Source organism: Henckelia pumila, chromosome 3 (assembly GCF_033568475.1).
Source record: "Henckelia pumila isolate YLH828 chromosome 3, ASM3356847v2, whole genome shotgun sequence".
Classification (NCBI taxonomy): domain Eukaryota; kingdom Viridiplantae; phylum Streptophyta; class Magnoliopsida; order Lamiales; family Gesneriaceae; genus Henckelia; species Henckelia pumila.
In genome coordinates this window covers 44,271,150-44,291,145 of record NC_133122.1, presented here as the reverse complement: position 1 = coordinate 44,291,145, position 19,996 = coordinate 44,271,150, and the positions used below count along the sequence as shown (strand labels likewise).

General features: G+C 35.1%; 4 protein-coding genes across 11 annotated transcripts; all 4 read right to left on the bottom strand.

Moving 5' to 3' along the window:
- Positions 1-719: 719 nt before the first annotated feature.
- Positions 720-3,789, bottom strand: LOC140887372 (probable protein phosphatase 2C 5). Of its 6 annotated transcripts, none has more exons than XM_073294590.1 (9): positions 3,635-3,749; positions 3,440-3,523; positions 2,739-3,001; positions 2,471-2,642; positions 2,159-2,376; positions 1,943-2,050; positions 1,742-1,867; positions 1,428-1,657; positions 720-1,212 (listed from the first exon to the last, which is right to left on the bottom strand). In XM_073294590.1, the coding sequence occupies exons 3-9, from the start codon at positions 2,952-2,954 to the stop codon at positions 993-995; spliced, it is 1,290 nt and encodes a 429-aa protein (XP_073150691.1). In that variant the 5' UTR covers positions 2,955-3,001; positions 3,440-3,523; positions 3,635-3,749; the 3' UTR covers positions 720-992. The 6 variants fall into 6 exon arrangements, with proteins under 6 accessions (XP_073150691.1, XP_073150689.1, XP_073150692.1 ...); XM_073294588.1 differs by having other exon boundaries at positions 3,444-3,523; XM_073294591.1 differs by having other exon boundaries at positions 3,440-3,531; positions 3,635-3,696.
- A 1,117-nt stretch (positions 3,790-4,906) lies between these two features.
- Positions 4,907-10,298, bottom strand: LOC140893045 (importin subunit alpha-1-like). 2 transcript variants are annotated; one of them, XR_012152994.1, is made up of 11 exons: positions 10,028-10,298; positions 9,283-9,385; positions 9,098-9,189; positions 8,868-8,999; positions 8,567-8,752; positions 7,379-7,542; positions 7,203-7,281; positions 6,237-6,365; positions 5,970-6,097; positions 5,237-5,888; positions 4,907-5,156 (listed from the first exon to the last, which is right to left on the bottom strand). XR_012152994.1 is itself a non-coding variant. In XM_073302118.1 (10 exons), exons 1-10 carry the CDS (start codon positions 10,238-10,240, stop codon positions 5,516-5,518), a joined length of 1,599 nt encoding a protein of 532 aa, XP_073158219.1. In that variant the 5' UTR covers positions 10,241-10,298; the 3' UTR covers positions 4,907-5,515. The 2 variants fall into 2 exon arrangements, 1 of the variants encoding a protein (XP_073158219.1); XM_073302118.1 differs by having other exon boundaries at positions 4,907-5,888.
- Positions 10,299-10,938: 640 nt separating this feature from the next.
- LOC140891545 (syntaxin-43-like) lies at positions 10,939-14,508 on the bottom strand. 2 transcript variants are annotated; one of them, XM_073300084.1, is made up of 8 exons: positions 14,220-14,508; positions 13,249-13,525; positions 12,905-12,994; positions 12,625-12,702; positions 11,828-11,905; positions 11,656-11,721; positions 11,475-11,555; positions 10,939-11,379 (listed from the first exon to the last, which is right to left on the bottom strand). In XM_073300084.1, exons 1-8 carry the CDS (start codon positions 14,408-14,410, stop codon positions 11,272-11,274), a joined length of 969 nt encoding a protein of 322 aa, XP_073156185.1. In that variant the 5' UTR covers positions 14,411-14,508; the 3' UTR covers positions 10,939-11,271. The 2 variants fall into 2 exon arrangements, with proteins under 2 accessions (XP_073156185.1, XP_073156186.1); XM_073300085.1 differs by having other exon boundaries at positions 13,249-13,522.
- A 2,933-nt stretch (positions 14,509-17,441) lies between these two features.
- Positions 17,442-19,688, bottom strand: LOC140888607 (uncharacterized). The gene is made up of 4 exons (XM_073296302.1): positions 19,643-19,688; positions 19,231-19,556; positions 18,419-19,112; positions 17,442-18,316 (listed from the first exon to the last, which is right to left on the bottom strand). Exons 1-4 carry the CDS (start codon positions 19,686-19,688, stop codon positions 17,442-17,444), a joined length of 1,941 nt encoding a protein of 646 aa, XP_073152403.1.
- Positions 19,689-19,996: the final 308 nt, after the last annotated feature.

The window sequence follows — 19,996 nt, the reverse complement described above, 5'->3', positions numbered from 1 at the left end:
GAACGAGACGACAATAGGATGGATTATCACATTATTTGTGACCCACCATCACCAACCTATAGGCTATATCCATCACCCAATTCTTTAATTTTATAACTAACCGTCTATCTATGACATATGGTATGCACGTAAACTTTACGAGGAAATAATAATAAGCAAGCATTTCAAGTTTCATCCCCAAGACAAATCACAATCACAATACTTCTAAAAACACCTTCCTTCTTTAGCTAAATTAGCAAAATTCTATGGTGACCAATTCTAATTTATTTAGATAGATTTAGGTAATTTCTTAGCTCGAGACAAGCACGTCTGAGTCCATGCTCAAGTCCCGTCTGTTGTGCGGGCAAATTTCACTCTTTAGTATTGCATATGTTGTAATTTCGATATTCGATGCAATTTGTACTAAAAAAAAAAATTACATCATTGCAATAATGTCACTTGTTCCGATATACCTCACGGTCGATATTGTCATTGATTTTTTTCCCATTTGGATGCCAACGAAATTTTAATTCATGATATATGAGTCATATGTGACAAGTATGATTGTAAACTAGTGTTTGTGTGCATGTGACTAACAACAACATTTGTCAGTAAAACAAAAAAGAGGCCCTTTTCTTCTATGCCTCGGACAATTCCAATAACAAGAAAAGAATTGTCCGAGCTAAAGGAAAACAGGGACGGATGATTCACTTATAGAAATTAACTACAGGCCATGGCAATGAAAACTGATGAAACATAATTTGTGAACAAAAATTCTTTACTTACAATCTCAAGCTGTTAGCAATCAGAGTTCATATGTATTAGCACATCTCTTTCGGGTCAAACATTAGTCACACAGGAACCGCAACCAAATGGACAAACTTCTGACAATAATATCTACCAAATTACTAAATCATTTCTTACAAACATCTGATTGATCACTGAAAATGGAAAACCAAGAATCAAAAAGCCACAAAAGAATACTGATATCATATATTTACCACATCACCAAATTAGGCGGTCACTGAAGGTGTACTTGTTTTTTTCCCTTCCATGGCATCTTTTTTTCTACGACAGCTTGCGCAGAGGAAGGGGCCTTCCCATGGCCTTGATGCAGGTGAGAAAAATGGGCCCGAGTTAACAGACAATCCCTCACCAGGTGGTTGATGCACTTGGCAAATAGCACATCTAAAGAGCCCGGAATTTGAATCGAGAGGAAAATCCTTACCCAGTCTGCCACATAATTCAGTCAGTGTTAACAGGAGAACATAAAAGCATTACTTTTATTTCCGGAAAGTAAAATCTTTCAAACAAATTATTATGCAGATGAAGTTGAAATTGTGAAAAAATCTTTGCATGTCATTCCAGCTGATTAAAAACCCAAAACTTGTCCAACATGGAATCTTGAGTGAAGGAGAACTATCCTTAAAAAAAAAAAGAAAAAGTACCTCTCAGCAAGCATTGCTGAACCCTCCTCAAACAATTCCTCAACTGCTCCGACTGAAGCTAGCTTGCTAGTTCCCTTCGTAGAACTTTGGGATCTTTTTCTAAAGACAAGCGAGCTTAACAAATTTTGCTTCTTTTTAAGCGTCTGCGGTAAGACAGGTTGATCATAAGGAATAATATCAACAACCAAACAGGTTGTATCATCCTTCAAACCTCGTGACCTAAGGGCCTCCTGCAATTGAAATTGCTACTTCTCAATATAATAGCGTAGGAGACCTAATTGAAGCAATCAGAGTTCCAAGATTTAAAATATTACCTTAACAACTAACTTTGCAGCGAGTTCAGCAGGTAAACCTCGGCATGACTGAGCAGCCAAATCAGATGATAATGCATCCCATATCCCATCAGATGCAATTATAAGCCTACCCCCAGCATTTGAAAGCTAAAACTCAAAATATCAATAAGAACTTTCATTACTTCAGAACTGCAATAATCTTTTAGGCTAAGATATGAATACCTTCACTTGCTTAACATGAGGAATAGGGACAATGAATTCCCCAACATCCGTATCACCAATTGACCTTGAAAGACACAATCCACCAGGCCAACAACGTAATGGACCAACCTAAACATCCCAACAACAAAATATCAGCACAGAATGCAGATATGAATCTCTACATGCTGGCACTGTGATTTATAAAACTTAAAAGAAAAGGAAGTCAATCAGTATTACCTCACTGCCTCCAAACACGTTTAGCCTCCCTACTTCACCACCACTTGCAGTTACACGTTCCCGTTCTTCAACATTTTCTTCCAAACGGTGGTCAACTGTTAGGAGAGAAACGACCCCTCCTTGGGTGTCCAATATGCACCGAGAATCTCCAACAGATGCTACTGTCACAGTCCAATCATCAATCACAACAAATGTAACAGTTGTCCCAGAAGTCTCTCCTGTCATTCACATCAAACAGCCATGATAAGATGGAGAAAGATCAAGTAACCATAAAGCAGGTAAAAGTTGCTTAAAACGGAAAACTTCACATGCCTCTCTGCTGAAATTCTATATCAGTTTTCACAAACCCTGCTACTAATGCCCTAGGAAGGGCTTGAAGCCACTCTTCCCTGCCAAGTTCTTGAGGAATAGCACTCAACACGTTGTTCAGTAAATTCTCTTTGGTAAATATGGCAGCTGATATACCATTATGCCCATCAAAAATCTACCAAAATTAACCACCCAAACTAAGCAAACAGTATGAAGAAGACATAATCAATAAAACCAAATTCAAACAACATATCAAAATATCTCTATATACCGCAAAAACTGAGAAAGACGTTGATGGGTCACCCAGAACCCTTTGGCAGTCTGGCTTGATCAAAAAATAATCCTCTCCTTTCTTGGCCAGACCAGACTGTCCATACTTCACAGTCGGCTTCTCCACCTTCTCATTTCTCAACTCACGACCAATCAAAGTTCCGAGTGGAATAGGTTGTTGTATCTGCTTCATCTTAGATACCTCTGTCCGGTTCATTCTACAACTCTTTGGTCTGGCATTCCTGAGACATTCATTTCCAATCCCTGATAGGGCGGAAAAAGTGTAAAATATCAATTACCATAAATGCCATGATCTCACATCTAGCTAAAAATTTCGATCAATTGCGCGATAACAGGGGGAGATGGACTCCATCATTGTAAATCGAGTCAACAAAAACCAATTATGACGCTTATATTGAAATCCAAAGCACTAACAGAAACCATCTCACTAAAAACCATTTCTTGATAAACAAAAAGAGATAAATTTAAAAATTAAAAAACAAAAACAAAAACACTAGAGTCTTGTAAATGACACAAGACGCAGAAAAGTGATGTATTTTCGTTTTTGACCATACTAAAAAGAGACGCATGCTGCACTAAATTTATTCAGTGGAGCTGCTTCAATTACTTTTCCTATTTTTTTTTTTATAAAAAAACCGGTATCATAAATCAAAATTCTGCAACTACTTCTCCGATGCACACCTACATTGATTACTTCAGCAGACAAAAGAAGGCAAATGAAACCAAAAACATCCGATAAATCAAACAAGTGAATCACTGCTGCCTCTATGGGTCTCCAAATCCATCGCGCACAAAAACAGAAAAAATGTTAGCAACAGAGTTGCCAAAAAGATGGTAGCAAAGAACAAAAAAAACAACAAAAATGCAAATGCTCACATCCAATGCAGTAGATCGAGAGAGCTCAGAATTGGAAACCCTAGAGAGAGAGAGAGAAGGCAGTGTGGAGAGAGAAAGTTAAGAAGCTTATTGCTTTGCTGTAATTAGATTGGCAGACCAAAATCTAAGGAGAGAGATAAAACCGCGTTCGGGGCTAAATGCGGCCGATTAGATACCTTTATAATTCATTATTTTTTAATATATATATATATATATACACACATCTTTTTTTGGTAAAGTATATAAAAGTAATTTTTGATAGATTGTAGTTTTGTATTTTTGTTTTTAAATGGCTTTAAAAATTGCAGTTGTAAACTTACTATTTTTGTACACACTTTGAGTAATCCTCGATGGCTAGGTTAATGACTTAACGTAATAGTTTGCAAATTATATTAACTTCATAGTACGAAAAAATTTTCAGTGATATAATATGTTCAACCAAAAATATTTTGGTTAGATGAATCAAAATCATAAATCAAATATTTGCATATATATATCTCAAAAAATCTCAAAAACGGTGCACAATACGATGAATGACATTTAGATTGTTACTACTTACTATTTTGAGAGTAAAATTATATTAATCTGAGTATACCAAACATGAAAGTAGTATAAACTATAATGAGATTAGAAGTTTTACGGCGCTCTCTTTTTAATTATTGTTATTATTGCTCTTATTATTATTGATCCCCTTCTGCAATTGGTCGACAAATTTAGCCATAAACAAAGTTTAGGATTTAAAAACAATTTAATCAATAATGACAAAGCGTATGAGCTTCAACTTCGTTAAATAATAATAGAATGTGAAATAAATAATTATTAATATAATATAATTCTCCAAATTATTCCACGGCAGATGTAGACAGATTATGACGCGTGGAAATAAAAATTTATCGCCAGTTAGCATTTGCATTGTGGCGTGGAGCCGTGGACTATGCATATAATCAAAACTTAACTTTCAAAAGGAAAATGTAAATCATTTTAAAAATACAATGTCACATTCATAAATTAACAAGTTTCTGCTTAAATATCCCCCCAAAAAAATAAAATTAGAACCATATTCATAGATAACGGGGGAAAAAAACCAAACCCAAAAGACCACACAATTTATGGCCACGAACTTTTAACCTTTTAAGAAAAAAACCCTAGCCAAACACCACTTTATTCAAAATAATTTATTTTTAAAAATATAAACAAGTTTTTGAATATGACTTCTCTCCAATGATGCTTTCCAGTTGTAACTAAAAGATACGAAAGAAATTTCGGTGGCAGTAGGTGGGTAAACCGATTAATTTTTATCATTTCAAATTGTTTTCCAACTTTAAATTTTTCTATATTGAATTCAAAATTTAAGCTAGAAAATTCTTGAGCGATGAAGTATGAACATTGCCTGGTCCCAACTGCCAGCAAAGAAATGCTAACTAAAGAACACAACAAAAAAGTGTTACTTCGGCTATTGTTCTCACCGTAGATCCAATGACTCGTAAAGAATCACGTACATTTCTCATCTGGTCTTCTATACCTGGGATCGTATAGAAACAGTATATATGAGTATATGACCTATCTGGTCCCATAGACTGTAGAGGTAACAAATCCACAAACCAGAATGAACGATTCAACGTCCAACGAGCCACTTGAAATAATCGTAATAACAGCAAAAAGTATCATACTTTCATTGGAACTTGACTTGGGAAGAATTCGAATCGAACTCGGTAATATCACTATCAAGAGTTAATAGGCTCAAAAACATCTGAAATCAAAGATAAACACAACCGAGACACGGCAAGGAAGAAATCCATACCCATCTCCTTGAATTGAATTGAGACTGGATGAGTTCCAGTATGTCAATGTGAAGACAACCCCATCAATTTTAACGAACGTTCAACCGAAGTTGAATCCACCAGATGGTACAGTAACGTTGTCGCCTCCAAATTGGAAATTCTGTTGGGATGCATCTCCTGGTGGTGCTGTTTCGTCGTCTTCTTCCAACCAATATGTCTCGAGAATCTTCACTGCCTTCTCGTAAATCTCGTTGTTGTCGTGGCTCTGCAAATTCTCGATTTTTTCCAGACCTTCAGCATCATCGATCATTTGTGCATAAACGTTGACTTCCCCAGTATGACCCAGACTCTTCTCAGCTTCCCCTACCTTTAATATGTTTTCAAGCCCTTCTAAACAAACGGTCACGATTCTTGGGTCGGGGCAGACGAGCAGATCACACAGAGGCTTGATACATTGTTGACTTACTAGGTACCTGCTCGTGAGAAATATAAGTCAGTGCTGGCATAGGATGATAACATATAATGGAAGGAATGTTAACACGCTTATCACACACGTTATTTGTTCGTGAGTGCCGCCAGATGTTGCATTTGATACAGCCCACGCAGCCTCTTTTTTGACATCAAATTCTGCGTTTAGAAGCAATTCCACTAGAGGGCCGATAATGTTAGCTTCGATAACAGCCTGCAGATTACAAATGTTACATCCACTATCGATACATGTCACAAAAGCAACCACCTGTCTAGAAATTTACAGAACATCCGAGAATCCAGGTTGAAATACCTTTTAAAAGTTAGTATAAAATTTTAAAACCAAATTATACCTGAATTTGCTCTCTGTTCCCAGCTGTGATGTTTGAAATAGTCCAGCAAGCTTCCTTTTTAATGCTCTTCTTGTGGCTACCCGTCAAGAGGTTCACAAGACAGGGTAGCACATTATAGTTTATCATATGCTGGAAAAAATACCAAACTGCTCAGCCAGGATACATTTTAGCAGGATGATATAGAAATCTTTGGTCTGTAATATATCTTAAAACCCAAAACCACACCAATTGCAGGTTCAATAATGGATCAAATAATAGCATTTGACAACCTACATACTGCCAATCAACAGTACATCTTCAGCTCTTGAATTATAGTAAAAAGGAAAGTGGAAAAAACAGCACGAGGATATAAATTTCATCTAATCTTATTTGAGAATGAAATATGAACAAATTCATAAAGTAAAAAACAATATAGAGCGTATTTGATTAGTTTATCTTTTTCTTTTCGGAAAAAAATGAACATTGAAGGTAGGTGTGTAACAACCTTACTACAGTATTGTCCTGCAATATTAAATGGAATAGAATTACCTCGTCCGCCACCAAATAAATAAGAAACAAACATTCTAACCAAAAGTCAGCTTACAACCACTTCACTCACTACATGCCAATTAAGCTTCTCCAACTTTAAACAATGGCTGGAAGGACCAATATTGTTGACCAACTCCAGTAAAAAAACAGAAACTAGAGTTAAAAGACAACTTACCCCTTTTCATGATTGAATAAGAAACCACAAGTAAGGGAGAAGGAAAGGGAAGATCATAAGATCGCCACAACAAATTTCCCCTTTCCCTTTTGCTTGATGATTAATGGAGTAGATGAGCCATAATAAAATTTGTTTTTAAATATTTTGCAAGTTCTTCTACATAACAGGCCAACTAGTTTTTATTCAAAATCAAAATATAGGTCCACCAGCAGGAAATCAAAGAAGTGTTAGTCTAAATGAATGATCATATGCTTCTATTGTACCTGAGTTTGTATATCATCTCCAGTGACAATATTTCCAACTGTCCGAAGGGCAGGGATAAGAACAGAAGGGGACAAGTGGCTGTAATATCAGAATATTTCAATCACAAGGCACATCACAAAGAAGGCAGAACTGTAAATTTTATATTAAAATAAATAAAAATTAACTAGATACTAACAGCAATAACTCGACTAAGCGGGGACACACTCCAGAGTCAATCACAGCATGAATTTTATCATTTGTTCCATCTGAGAGATATGAGAGTGCCCAACAAGCATCAGTCAAAACTTCTTCATCCATTGAGTGAACAAGTTGCCGAAGAATTGGAAGTGCAGGTTTTGTCTGTATATAAAGCCAATAACATCAAGAAACATTCTTTAAATGTCCACCATCAAGATTAGCTTCATTCTTCAATAAAATTAGAATACACACAATTAAATGTGGTTAGAAAGAAACAGAAGGATTTTTGAAGATACAGAAGAACCTTTTGGGAGACCTTTGGAACCTAATTGTTCAGATTTTCACTCTTTTGCGATCTCAGACTTGTATAGGGGCTGGAGTTTAGTTTTAACATAGAATGATAGATGGTTCTGTTTTGGTTTGCCTCTAGTATGTTTCTGTGGACCACTGGTTCACTGATTGTCATCTAACCACATATATTTAATTAATAATATTTTCGTTTCCTATAAAAAAATGTGGTTAAATGTGCACGGTACAGACATAGGTAATAAGCTTGAAGATTCCAAGTTATAATAAGAATCTTGTAGAAGAAACAATCCGTGCACAACTGCTTGAGTACATGAATGGAGTAGAAACTCGACCAGAAAAATCATTAAAAGAACTGGGCATATTTGGTTTCATATTCTGCACCCTCTCTTGCATTCTCGAAAACGAAATCAAACATCACAATCTCGTTTCCATTTTCATTTCACAACACGTCACCAATTATAAAATATATAAGCACAAATAACTTTTCATCACTCCACAAAAATATACTATTAACACTAGTGGTGTCATATATACTAAGTTAACATAAAATCAATGGTAAAAAATTTAACCAATAAAACAAAACTAAATACGCATTAAATTCTCAACTGCTGTTTCTCAAAAACAGTTTTTACAAAACACCAAAACAAAAAGAAGCATAGGCTCTGATTTTTCAATTTTAGAAGTAGATTGGAAAGCTGACGAAGAAATAAAATTAAAGACACATCAAAATCTCTAGGACCTAAAACAAAATACCCTGAATTGTAAATTTTGTAAAATTCTTCATAAAATCTGAGAAGAAAAAAACCTGATCTCGACCTGAATGACAACAAATGCTTCAAGCTCATAACATTAAACATCTATTTCTTAGGAGACAAACCTGTTCAAATGAAGGCTGTGGCTTGCCTCTGCAAAAATTTGACAATGTCCAGGTAGCATTTCTAAGCATAGATAACTTAGCATGTTCATTTAGCTGAGCCAGCAAAGGAGCCAAAGCTCCATGGCCAAGTACAAGATCTCGACATGTTGGTGAATCACCAGCTACATTTCCCAAAGCCCATACAGCCTTAACAAGAGAATAGAACACAACTATCAGTACAAGTAAAATTTTCAAACAGGAAAAAAAACAGTTGAGTTGTTAATCTTTAAAAAGACTGAATAATTTCTTATCATGCTCACACCTGCTCCCGCACTTCATCACTTGGAGAACTAAGAAGTTTCACAAAAATTGGGACAGCTCCATGATCAATTACAACCTTAGTGTGCTCCGAAGTCCCAGAAGCAATGTTCGTCAGTGCCCACGCTGCCTCAAACTACATTAAGTTTAAAATAATTAAAACCAAAGTGTACAGAGAGCCTAAAGAGCTATACAAGACATTACAGAATTTATTAAACATATTTCTACATATACCTGAAGTTGCGGGAAGTTCTCATTCATCAAAAATTCCACAAAGCGAGGAACAACTCCGGATTGAATTACCTCCTGAATTGGAGGACTGCGCTCTGGGAAACAATGTCATTGAAAAAGAATTGTTCAGTAACTAGAAACTGGGAAATAAAAAGTTTTTAAATAAGTTAAGTAGAACATATTTTCACCAATAGAAAGTAATTTGCGGAACTGAGTGGTGGCCTCAAGCTGTCTATTGACATCATCTGTCCAAACACTAGTAACCATTGATGGTAAATTTTCTAACTGGACCTGCAGTTTCAATACTCAATCAATGAGAACACTGTGAAACAGGTCAGTGATGAGTAATATTTGTGACACACTAGTTTGAAAAATTAAATAACTCCCATGGAGAGAAAAACATTTTTTTTAACCAAATCCAAATTCTCCAACACGAATAGCTCCAAACCAAGAAGAAGGAAATAAACGATTAGGTGCTGCAGGAAAAGTTAAGTGGACTTTTTTATAAGATAAATAAGAAACAATTAATGAAAAATCATCAATCACTATTATGAATCCCCACAGTTGATGCAACCCTGCAAACTTCACACGCAAAACCATAAAACTAAAAATATTATTCGAATCATTGAACCATCAGAAAAACTAACTCAACCATCTAATGTCAATCGATTGCTAAAGTAATAATCACAACAAGATCAAGCGACTTCAGGAGAAATCCAAAGGGATTCAACACATTAAATTTATCCCCGAAAACCCTAGCATCGACTACATCCAAATGAAAAAATAAAAACAACATAACGATAACAGTTAACAGATTTTACTTCTAACCTTTAAACGATAAAAAAAAAAAAAGAAAAGAAGCAAAAACAAGTTACAGATAATTCGAACAGGCAGGTGCTTCACAAGTTTAATAATTCATTTCCAACTTTTCACCTTTTTCTCGCCGGTGCTGGCTTGCACAGGAACAGGGTACAGCTGGTTGCCTTGGGTTCCTTCTCTACGCTTCTTCTGAAGAGACTCTTCCCTACGGTTCTTGCGAATCTCCACCATGTTGTCCTCTCTCCGCCGGCGTCCCTCCTCCGCGTCAACCGCCACTTTATACCTGTTGCGGCGGACCTCAACCCTGGAATTGGGCCTCAACGACATCGTTTCAGGTATATGAAAAAGTTTGCGATTATGAAATTCGAATGGGAACGAAGTGGCGAGTTGAGTGTGAGGTGTATTTATATGGAGGTTTCCTGGTGAGATTTTGAATAATAAGGCATGGATCAGCAGATATTTACGGAAATAGGATTTCGAATTTGAATCTGTAGATGAGGGAAAACCTTGGATTTGAATTATGAATGGTTATGGGCATTTAGCTTACCAAAGCCCATTCAGACAATCATTTCCCAACCATGTTTACACGTTTTTTTTCCCTACTAGAGTTTTAATATAGTTTTTCATCATCTGATCGGTATAATTTAAGAATTTGTTTATATCTATTATTCAGTGTTCTAAAAAGCGACGTCTGAGTGTTAAGTTGATTCGTCGGATGAAATTATTTAAGTCAGTGTTTGAATAGGTATGACTATAATTTAATTCAATGGAGATTGTAACACTGCCGTGTTCATGTAAAATGTGAATTCCACAGGAAATTGAAAGAAGTTTTTCTTGAAAATTAATTGTATTCAACACTTGCCAATTATTGCACTTGAAAAAAGTACATGCACCAGATCCCATTATTCAATTTATTCCCAAACTTCAGGCTTCTATAAAATTGATTATGATCATTTAATGCTTCAAAAATAGGGCTGATATTACTCTATTATTGTTATTCGCGAAAAAAAAGTAAAACAAAGATGAAGCACAAATTTGACCTCCCGACAATAACAAGAAAATTGTAAATAAAACAACAAAAAATCTCCCAGGGATTAGGATTTAATCCAATGTTTTCCAAACTATACAGAAGTCCCCAAGGTAAGCCTGTCATTCCCTTGAGTAAATATATACACAATCGGTATAAAAATGGATCGCTACTTGGTATCGATAAAAATAATTAGAAATTTCTGTAAGATAGAGTTGACTAGGAAATTTGAATTTCCCACTCTTCCACTTTGTTTCATGAGTTGAGCTTCCAATGGGTAAATGTGACCCCGGGGGTGTGGTAGGAGAAAGGGAAGAAAATTGAGTTCTGATTAAAAGATTATTGTCTTCAAAACTAAGAGAACTAACATGACGAAGCACATGATGACGAGAACTGAGGCGCACATAACCATACCGCCTTGTTTTTGGGATTTCTCAGCCTGAAGTTCAAAATTTATCAATCAGCCTTAATCACGACAGGGAACTGTAAACAAATAACTGTTGGAAAATAAGCAGATTTTGAAAATGTGACCACCTTCTGGAGCTGTTTCAGGCCCTCGTCAACGGATGCTGCAACATTTTGTATGTTGTAATCTATCCGGTCAACAATGGTTCCCTGATATGAAAAATTCATTTCAAGGGTATCAATCAAAGTTCAAAAGACTATTACAAGATTGGCAGAAGAAGATGTGTATAAAGATGTTCAAGCGTCTGACCTGATCGATAACCAAAACTGACAAGTCCTTCATAATTTGGGCAAGTTCATTGACTGATTCTGCTACCTTTTAGCAAAAGACAGCATTTAAATGAATTAGCATCTGATCAGTGTGTTATAAAAAATAAATATAAATAAAAGAAAAAAAGGCAAAAACTAGACTTGGGTGTCACCTGCTGAATTTCTCTCTCCCTTTCTGCCGTGAGTGCCTCACTTTTCTTTAGCTTTGCCATTTGATGCTCATTAAACCCCTAATGATATTTACGCAGAAACATAAGTTAAATCATGTAAAATCTGTATGTCAAATAGCAATCAGAAAACTATCAGCAAAATGCCACAACAAGGAATTGATTATAGATTAGGATGTCATAACCAAATCTATTGTGAATGGAATTTGAAATTTGACGGATCAGGGGAATAATCTCCCAAGGAAGTAACTATTGTTTGAATATCAGAATAATTTGTCTTAGGTTGACTCTTAGATATAGCAACTTTAATTGAGGCGCCAAGTGCAATCTAATCCTCAGAAACTACCGTCGAAGCATATGAACAGGACATATTTTTGGGGAAAAAACTGTGGGAAAATTCAAGATAGCTTTTGTATGATGCGGGAGCTCATAGTCACGTCAAAATATGAGAATTTAGGTAGACAGTTAAAAGGTTGAGAAGTGGTTAACTTTTTCATGTCAGGGATTAGGTGCCTCGCAGTAAATGCTTAATTACTCTATTCAGGCTTCTAGAGTCTTTTGTTATGGCTCATTATGTATTGTTGATCACAAAAATGTCTATTTGAGTTTTATAACTTGCTTATTGAGAACATGAAATTATACTGCCAAGGAGATTGAGAAAATAGAATACATGGAGCATCCAATCCTACAGAATATACGACAGAGATTAAAAATTCATGTATCCATATGATAAAGAAAGGATAGTAAGAAATTTTTGTCAAACATAAACTAAATTCACATACTATCTCATCAAATTCCTCGTCATTCCTCCTGTAATGGTTTCCATTCAGGTTCATTTCTAAATCAACTCCATCTGGACCCTGCATGAAATAGTGAGGTGGTAAGAAAAATTGGCATCGTGTGCAATCACCAATGGGAAGCATCGAACAGTTCAGTAGGTGAACTGAAATAAAACACTTCCAATCATAGTGGAGAATTGATTAATTCAGTGAAACGGAATTATACGTAAATAAATATTTCGTCTTGAATTCATAAAATTCTATTAAATCATGAATTAACTACCTCTTTCTGTTGTCGAAGTCTGTTCAAATATGTGGACTGTTTCCTACGAAGCTCCATTGAGAGGGTTTGAAGGTCTGTTGCAAGGGAACGCTGTCAAAAACATTAATATGTGTTAATCACAACCTTCCAATCAATAACTGAAATGATTGAACTTATCGATAATTCACCATTATTTTATTTAGAAATTGAAACCTTTGGACATAGATAACATCAAACTCTGGCATACCAATTCCGCCTTTTGCAAATATGTAATATCAAAATCCTTTTGCAGTGGCATTCAGACAACAAAAGATTCAGACAGACAACAAAAGATTCAGATAGACAACAAAAGATTCAGATAATACCTGGACATTTTTCCTGATGTTTGAATCCTCTGAAGGCCCACCAACAGAGAATTTTTGCAATCTTTTTTCAGATTTTTTTAAGAGATCAGTTATCTCATGAGTGAGAGCCTCAATACGGTGTTGATCTTCTTTACCATCTCCAAATGAAGGCATCAGAGCCTTGGCATGAGCCTTTGCTAACTCACCCATTTTTCCCCTTACACGTTGTATATTAGATGCTATTTCTTCAGACACATCAACCCATGCTGGTGGTAGACCTACTGCAACTGTACCCCTACTGTAGCGCAAAAGAATGTTAGAATCTGCCACTGGAATCTTAGATAGTGTTTTGTAGAGCTTCTAGCCTGCACTTCTCAGCTTTTCTTTAACAAAATTTTGAAAACACTGCCTTAATCTTACAGGAAATATGAACTTAGTTTGGGATCTGAAGAAAATTGGCTACCATCGACAGAAAAATAAATAACAAAAAAGGTGCTTAATTTACTTTTAACTAGCATCGACGTCTTCTTCCTTTAATTTAGAAAGCAGAGAAAACTAGTCGATGGATCATCAAAAATACACTTTTCCAAGCATAAGACTCTGATAGCATATCCACTAAACTAGCACATCTGTCAGGATTACTTCATGGAAACATGCTAATCTCAATAGGAACTCAAACATATTAGTCACCTTAGCTACCAAGGTATTGTAAACTCAATGGTATCCGAAGAATCAATCATAAATGAACAATCCAGTCCTATTCGTACATCACAAAAAATCAAAAGGTAAATTAATCTCACGACATTAAAATTTTCGCCAGTGTTATTAAACATATAAGAACCTCTCAATCAACGATATCAATTCATTTCACAAAATTTTGTTGACTTTACTCTCAAACATCGAATTTCAATCACCTAAAAAAACTCAATTCACTGAAAAGTAAACAGAAATGGTAGAAACTCGAAAGACAAATCACAAAATTAAGATATTACCTGGAGGTTCCGGGATCTTCAGTACTTAAAGGAGCATAAGATCGATCACGAGTAAGCAACGACGCAGTTGACAGCTCGATCACGGGACCTCCGCCGCCGGAACTAGACGGAGACAATCCCGCCGGAACTCTGACGCTCTTTAATGCGTCCCTGTACTTCCTATACAAAATGGTCCGATTCCTCGTCGCCATTCACCAATAATTCAATAGTTCTCACAGTTTTTTGACGAAAATCAGATGAAAAAGCGATACAATATTGAATTCAAAATAGATCTAAGAACGATGGTAGATTGGTGAGATCAATGCAATTAAAAGTACCTCACGAAGGAACATTTAATAGATTTGACAATTTTGGGCCCAAATTGGGCTTTTGGATATTGGGCTTTTTAATTAAATGTTTGGGCAACTTACTCAAGAAAGGGAAAAATCCCGATTTAGTCCCAAATATTTTGGATCTTACCCGATTTAGTCCTAAATATATTTAATGGGCCGATTTAGTCCCAAACGTTTTACTTTTTTTCCCAATTCACTTTTTCGTCCATTTAAGTGTTAAGATAAACGGGATAAACATTACACACACTTCATCTCTCAAATTTCTCCCCCAAATTTCATAAATTTCATCGGCCCTAAATTCTTCTACTGAAACCTATTTCTTCGCTGCTGTCAAATTCCTCATCAACCACTGCCGCCGTAGCCCAGCTGCTGGCCACCACTCCTCATTCAAGGTTTTTTTTTTGGAAACTCTTTTCTCTGTGTTTTAATTCTCCAAACAATCTGCTGTTTTTTTTCGATCTCTTCATTCAGATACAAACACAAGAATTATATATATATATATATATATATATGCTTTGTATCTATGCATTACCGTAAGAGATGGGGGCTAAGACTTAATCTTAAATTTTATTATTATTGAACAGCAGATTTTGAGCATATAATAAACGTTTATATTATCTTATTTTTTAAAATTTGTTTTTTAGTATATTGTTTTTTGAACATATTTATTGTGTAGAATTTTCAGGATGAGTAATGGAGTAATTATATAAGCATGTTACTGACGTATAATTATTTGGTGGTGTAGCATCTGTAGTTGTGGAACGAACAATGATGATTATGTATAACTCAAAAATTTGTGGAACGAGGCAATGATTAGAATGCGATGTATTTTAATTTTTTTTCCTTTTAGTGTCTTATTTTGCTGTGCTCACGAAGTTTTTGAGTTCCGAATTCCGATAATAACTTTTTGTTTTTTTTTTGTTTTGATGCTTAAATGAAGAAGTAAGTTCCAGCTTCTTCCTCCATGCCTAGTTTCAAAGAAAGGTTGCACGCTACTTCCAGTGCAAGTGCAAGTAGAGAATCTACTCAAGCTGAAAATTTAGCCAAGTTGAAAGATGTGCTGTCAAATTTAGCAAACGAGAACAACAAATGTGCAACGAGTTTTGAAGCAACGATGGAAGATATGAAGAAAAAAATTGAATATTTGAATCTATGAAAATTACTGGTTGATGATTAAATATCTTATGGAAATCTGAGATTTTAGACTTTAACATTGTAGAAGTTGATTTTATTATTGTTAAGGATATTGAAATATGTTGTTGGTCTTGTTTTGTAGTACAATATTATGTGTAAAAAAATTTCTGAAATTAAAATAACTTGTGCTGTTTTAGACTCATCCAATTACTATTTAGTAATATATTAAATATTTAGACACTGGACTTGAATCATGACATTCAGAAACCAAATTCAAATGTGTTTGGAAGTTAACAAGATATAGCCAACTATTTTTTATATACAACCAGAAGAAAAGTTCATGTACAGCTGCTCCAACATCAACAATTTTCTAAGAATTATTCAAACAAAATATATAAAATCACATTAATTTCCAAAACCAGAAGCACATTCATTTCAATAAAATCACTCATTTCCAGAACCTGAAAGCACATTCATTTAAATTCACATTCATTTCCAGAACTAGAAGCACATTAATTTCATGAACCAATAAAAAAAATCCAAAAGCACATTCATTTCCAGAACCAATCCTAAAAAAATTCCAGAAGCACATTAATTTCCAGAACCAATCCTAAAAAAATTTCCAGAAGCAAACTCATTTCATGAAAATCACATTCATTTTCAGAACCAATCCTAATAAAAAATATAACAGGATAACAGTCATGCACATAACCAATCCTAAAAAAATTCCAGAAGAACACGCTTCTAAAACCAATCCAAAAAATTCATATAAATAATAATGATTTAGTTAAACCTGTGAACCTCATCTATAACAAAAAAAAATAGTGATAGAACAAGCAACTCATCCACCAAGTCCAACCAAAAACCAAAAAAAGATATTGATAGAACAAGTTCCTCAAAATTAGATAATTCATACACCAAGTCCAACCAAAGACAACAGTTTCTGTGTCAATTTGTTAAGGTTCAGCAGCCTAGGCAAATAGTCAAAACATGAAAACATATCCCCGAAAAATTCAATTCTTCATGATAGATGTTTTTGAAGAAGTAGACTGTTGTGAAGCTGATTGTACATCTCTAGGTTGAACACTCATGGAAGATCGTAGACATGATACTGTTGTGAAGTTTACGCCACCTTTCACAAAAGCTGGTTTGGCAAGGACCTATATCAATACATAAAATTTTACAATGTACTTTGTATTATATCAATACATAAACTGAATTCTTAAAATAATTATCTAATATTTTTTCATAGCTTACATTTATTGATGATTGTGAGCATGAGTTTTCTTCAACATTAACTGCTGCTTGCTGTGGTTTCCTCACCTGCATGTAAATACTTATAAATACAAGATTTCATAAACAATAAAAAAAGTCAATAAATTTTAAAACTGTTATTTTTAATTACATGTAGTTTTTCCTTTCTAGTTGTCAACAAATTATCATCCACGATTCTTTGGTTGCTACTAAGATCCGCTGCAACATAATTTGAAAAATCACTACTTTGTCGTGTCGCAGGCACTTGTTGTGAACAAGTTCTTTGGTTATGTCCTAATCCACCACATTTTTTGCATTTGTTGTACTTTTTAACACCTTTCAACTTTTTTTGAGAAGATGTGGGAGGTTCATCTGATTCTCTTCTTCGTAACTGCGCAGGTCTTCCAGCTTTTTCTTTATAAACGGGAGGCAGCGGAGGGGCCAAATCACATGTAGGCCACAAATCTGGTCCATTCACGGGCATAATTGGCAATGAATAACATCATTTATATGTTTCCACCGTGTAATACGAGTGAACATATGCCTCTGGATCCTCTTTTTTGCACCAAATGGCGCATACTGCGTGTTTGCAAGGAATACCTGTCAAATCATATTTTCGACAACTGCAAGACCTACTTGATAGGTCAACTGAATGCTGATCACGTCTATCATCTAACTTAGTGATCTGGTAATGCATCTCGTCTGAGGGGTAATACCCAGCAGCATCAATGTAGATCTTTGCCAACACATCTCTGATCTTTGGACAAATCTGGCTCTTCCATCTCCCAGCCTTCTCTCTATTAACTTGATATCTGGCCATTAAAAGATTTCGTATCATCTCAAACATCTCGATTACTGGTTTTTCCCTTGCATATAATATCAAGCTGTTAAAACTTTCACACATATTGTTCAATAAGATGTCACATTTGGGAGATGTGCTGAAAAATGCCTTAGACCACTGATTTTCAGGCTTCTTTGCAAGCCATTCATATGCATTTTCATCACTTTCTTTCATCTGTGTCATTCGTAATCGAAATTCTTCAACTCTAGTTGCCTTTGCCGCAGCCCAAAAGGCAATCTTAACAGCTACACTCTTGAACCCATCACGTTTCATGTTGTTGAGTAAGTGCCTAACACAAAATCTATTATCTGCATCAGGAAACAGAGATTCAAATGCATTAATCAAACCTTTTTGCTTATCTGACATGAATGTCCAAGCTTGCTGATCATTGCCAATCCCAATGTCTTTATCCAAAAGTTGGAGAAACCATGTCCAAGTATCCATTGTTTCACGCTCAACCAATGCATAGCATATCGGAAATATATTGTTATTCGGATCTAACCCCACGGCAGATAGAAGTTGTCCACCATATTTTTCTTTCAAAAAACAACCATCGACACCAATGACACGTCGACATGTATTCTTGAATCCTTACTTACATGCAGAAAAACAAATATATAGTCTTTGGAACCTTTGACCTTCATCATCCTCGGTCAACTTCAAAACTATTGTTGTCCCGACATCTGATCTTTTTAACTCAGCACAATAACTCCTTATTTGCCTAAATTGCTCTTCGGCAGTCCCTTGTACCAACTGAAGCGCCTTTTTCTTGGCCAGATAAGTAACCTTTCTCGAAACATCAGCCTTCAATGAACCGCAAATCTCATTCCTAAACTCAATTGTTCCCAATTTAGGATTTGTGTTGAATCTCTTGACAAAAGTCTTTCCCAACCACGCTGAGGTAATGCATTTGTTTTTTAAATCCCAAGAACATTTATTGTGCTTATCGTGTAATGTTCTCACTTGCCAACAACTATCATTAGTCATCTTTGCAACATGAATTGTCCAATCACAATGATTATTCTTGCATTTAGCCCAAAGTCGAATATTATCATTCTTTACAAACCTTATCGGCACTCCGTTTCTGATGTAATGGCTTTGAATCGCAAATTTTACTTCTTTCTTTGAGCAAAAAATCATACCCAACTTGAAACTTGGATTTTCAGAATCTTGCTCCGGATTAAACTTGGGATAATTTCTAACTTCTCCCTCATCAGAATCATGAAGACTATACAAACCATCACTATTTGCACAAACATCTTCTTCGCCATCATCATCATCAATAATCTTTTGCAAATCATCTATATTTTCACTCTCATCAACAACATTTTCCTTTTGTCAATTCTATCTCATGTTCAACAAAAGCATCAATCCAACTACCGTCTCCGATGAAATCATTATCATCATCAACAAATTCAGCTTCAACTAGAGGGTTTGGCAAAACACTTACACAAGCATCTAAGTGTTCTATAAAAATCTCAACCTCATAATTTTTCGGAATATGATTTCTAACTTCCAATACATCTGAATCGTTCTCCAAATATCTCCCACTCTTAAAATTATATCCGATTTTGTGCAAAAATTTAATGGAATATTTATCTTTGAATCCAAGATCTTCAGCAAAACCCCATAATTCCACCATTGCTAGCTTATCAAGATCAAAAAAATCGAAATATTCCAAACTTCCCCCAATGTATTCATCGTGATTGCCAATAGAATTCAATTTTCCACCGTAGTGCATTTTAATTGTAACCAAATTTGGTTCTCTGAGTATCCCTATACAAAAAATAATAACGAAATTATTTTTCAAAAAATGAATAATATAAATACTAGTGCGAGACAATGGAAAATTCTGAAATTACCGTAATCTGGAGTGCTCTCCACTGAGGAATTACTTCGTCTTGCCATTATTTATCCACCCAAACACCGATCGATTGAAACCTATATATATATAATTTAAGCGCATCATCATCGGCACATCAAGAGAATACATAAACTTTTTTTATCATTCAATTCAAGATTCTTAATTCAATTTCTTTATAACAAGTCAAATAAATAACAATTAATCATGAAAACAGTTTTTTCTTGACAATGAAATATTTTCCAAATTCCAGCAACCCAAAATCAGGAAGCACATTCATTTCCAGAGCCAATAAAAAAATTCGAGAAATATACTGTATGGTCCACTCCTTCCCTTCATTTTTGAAATAAACAAG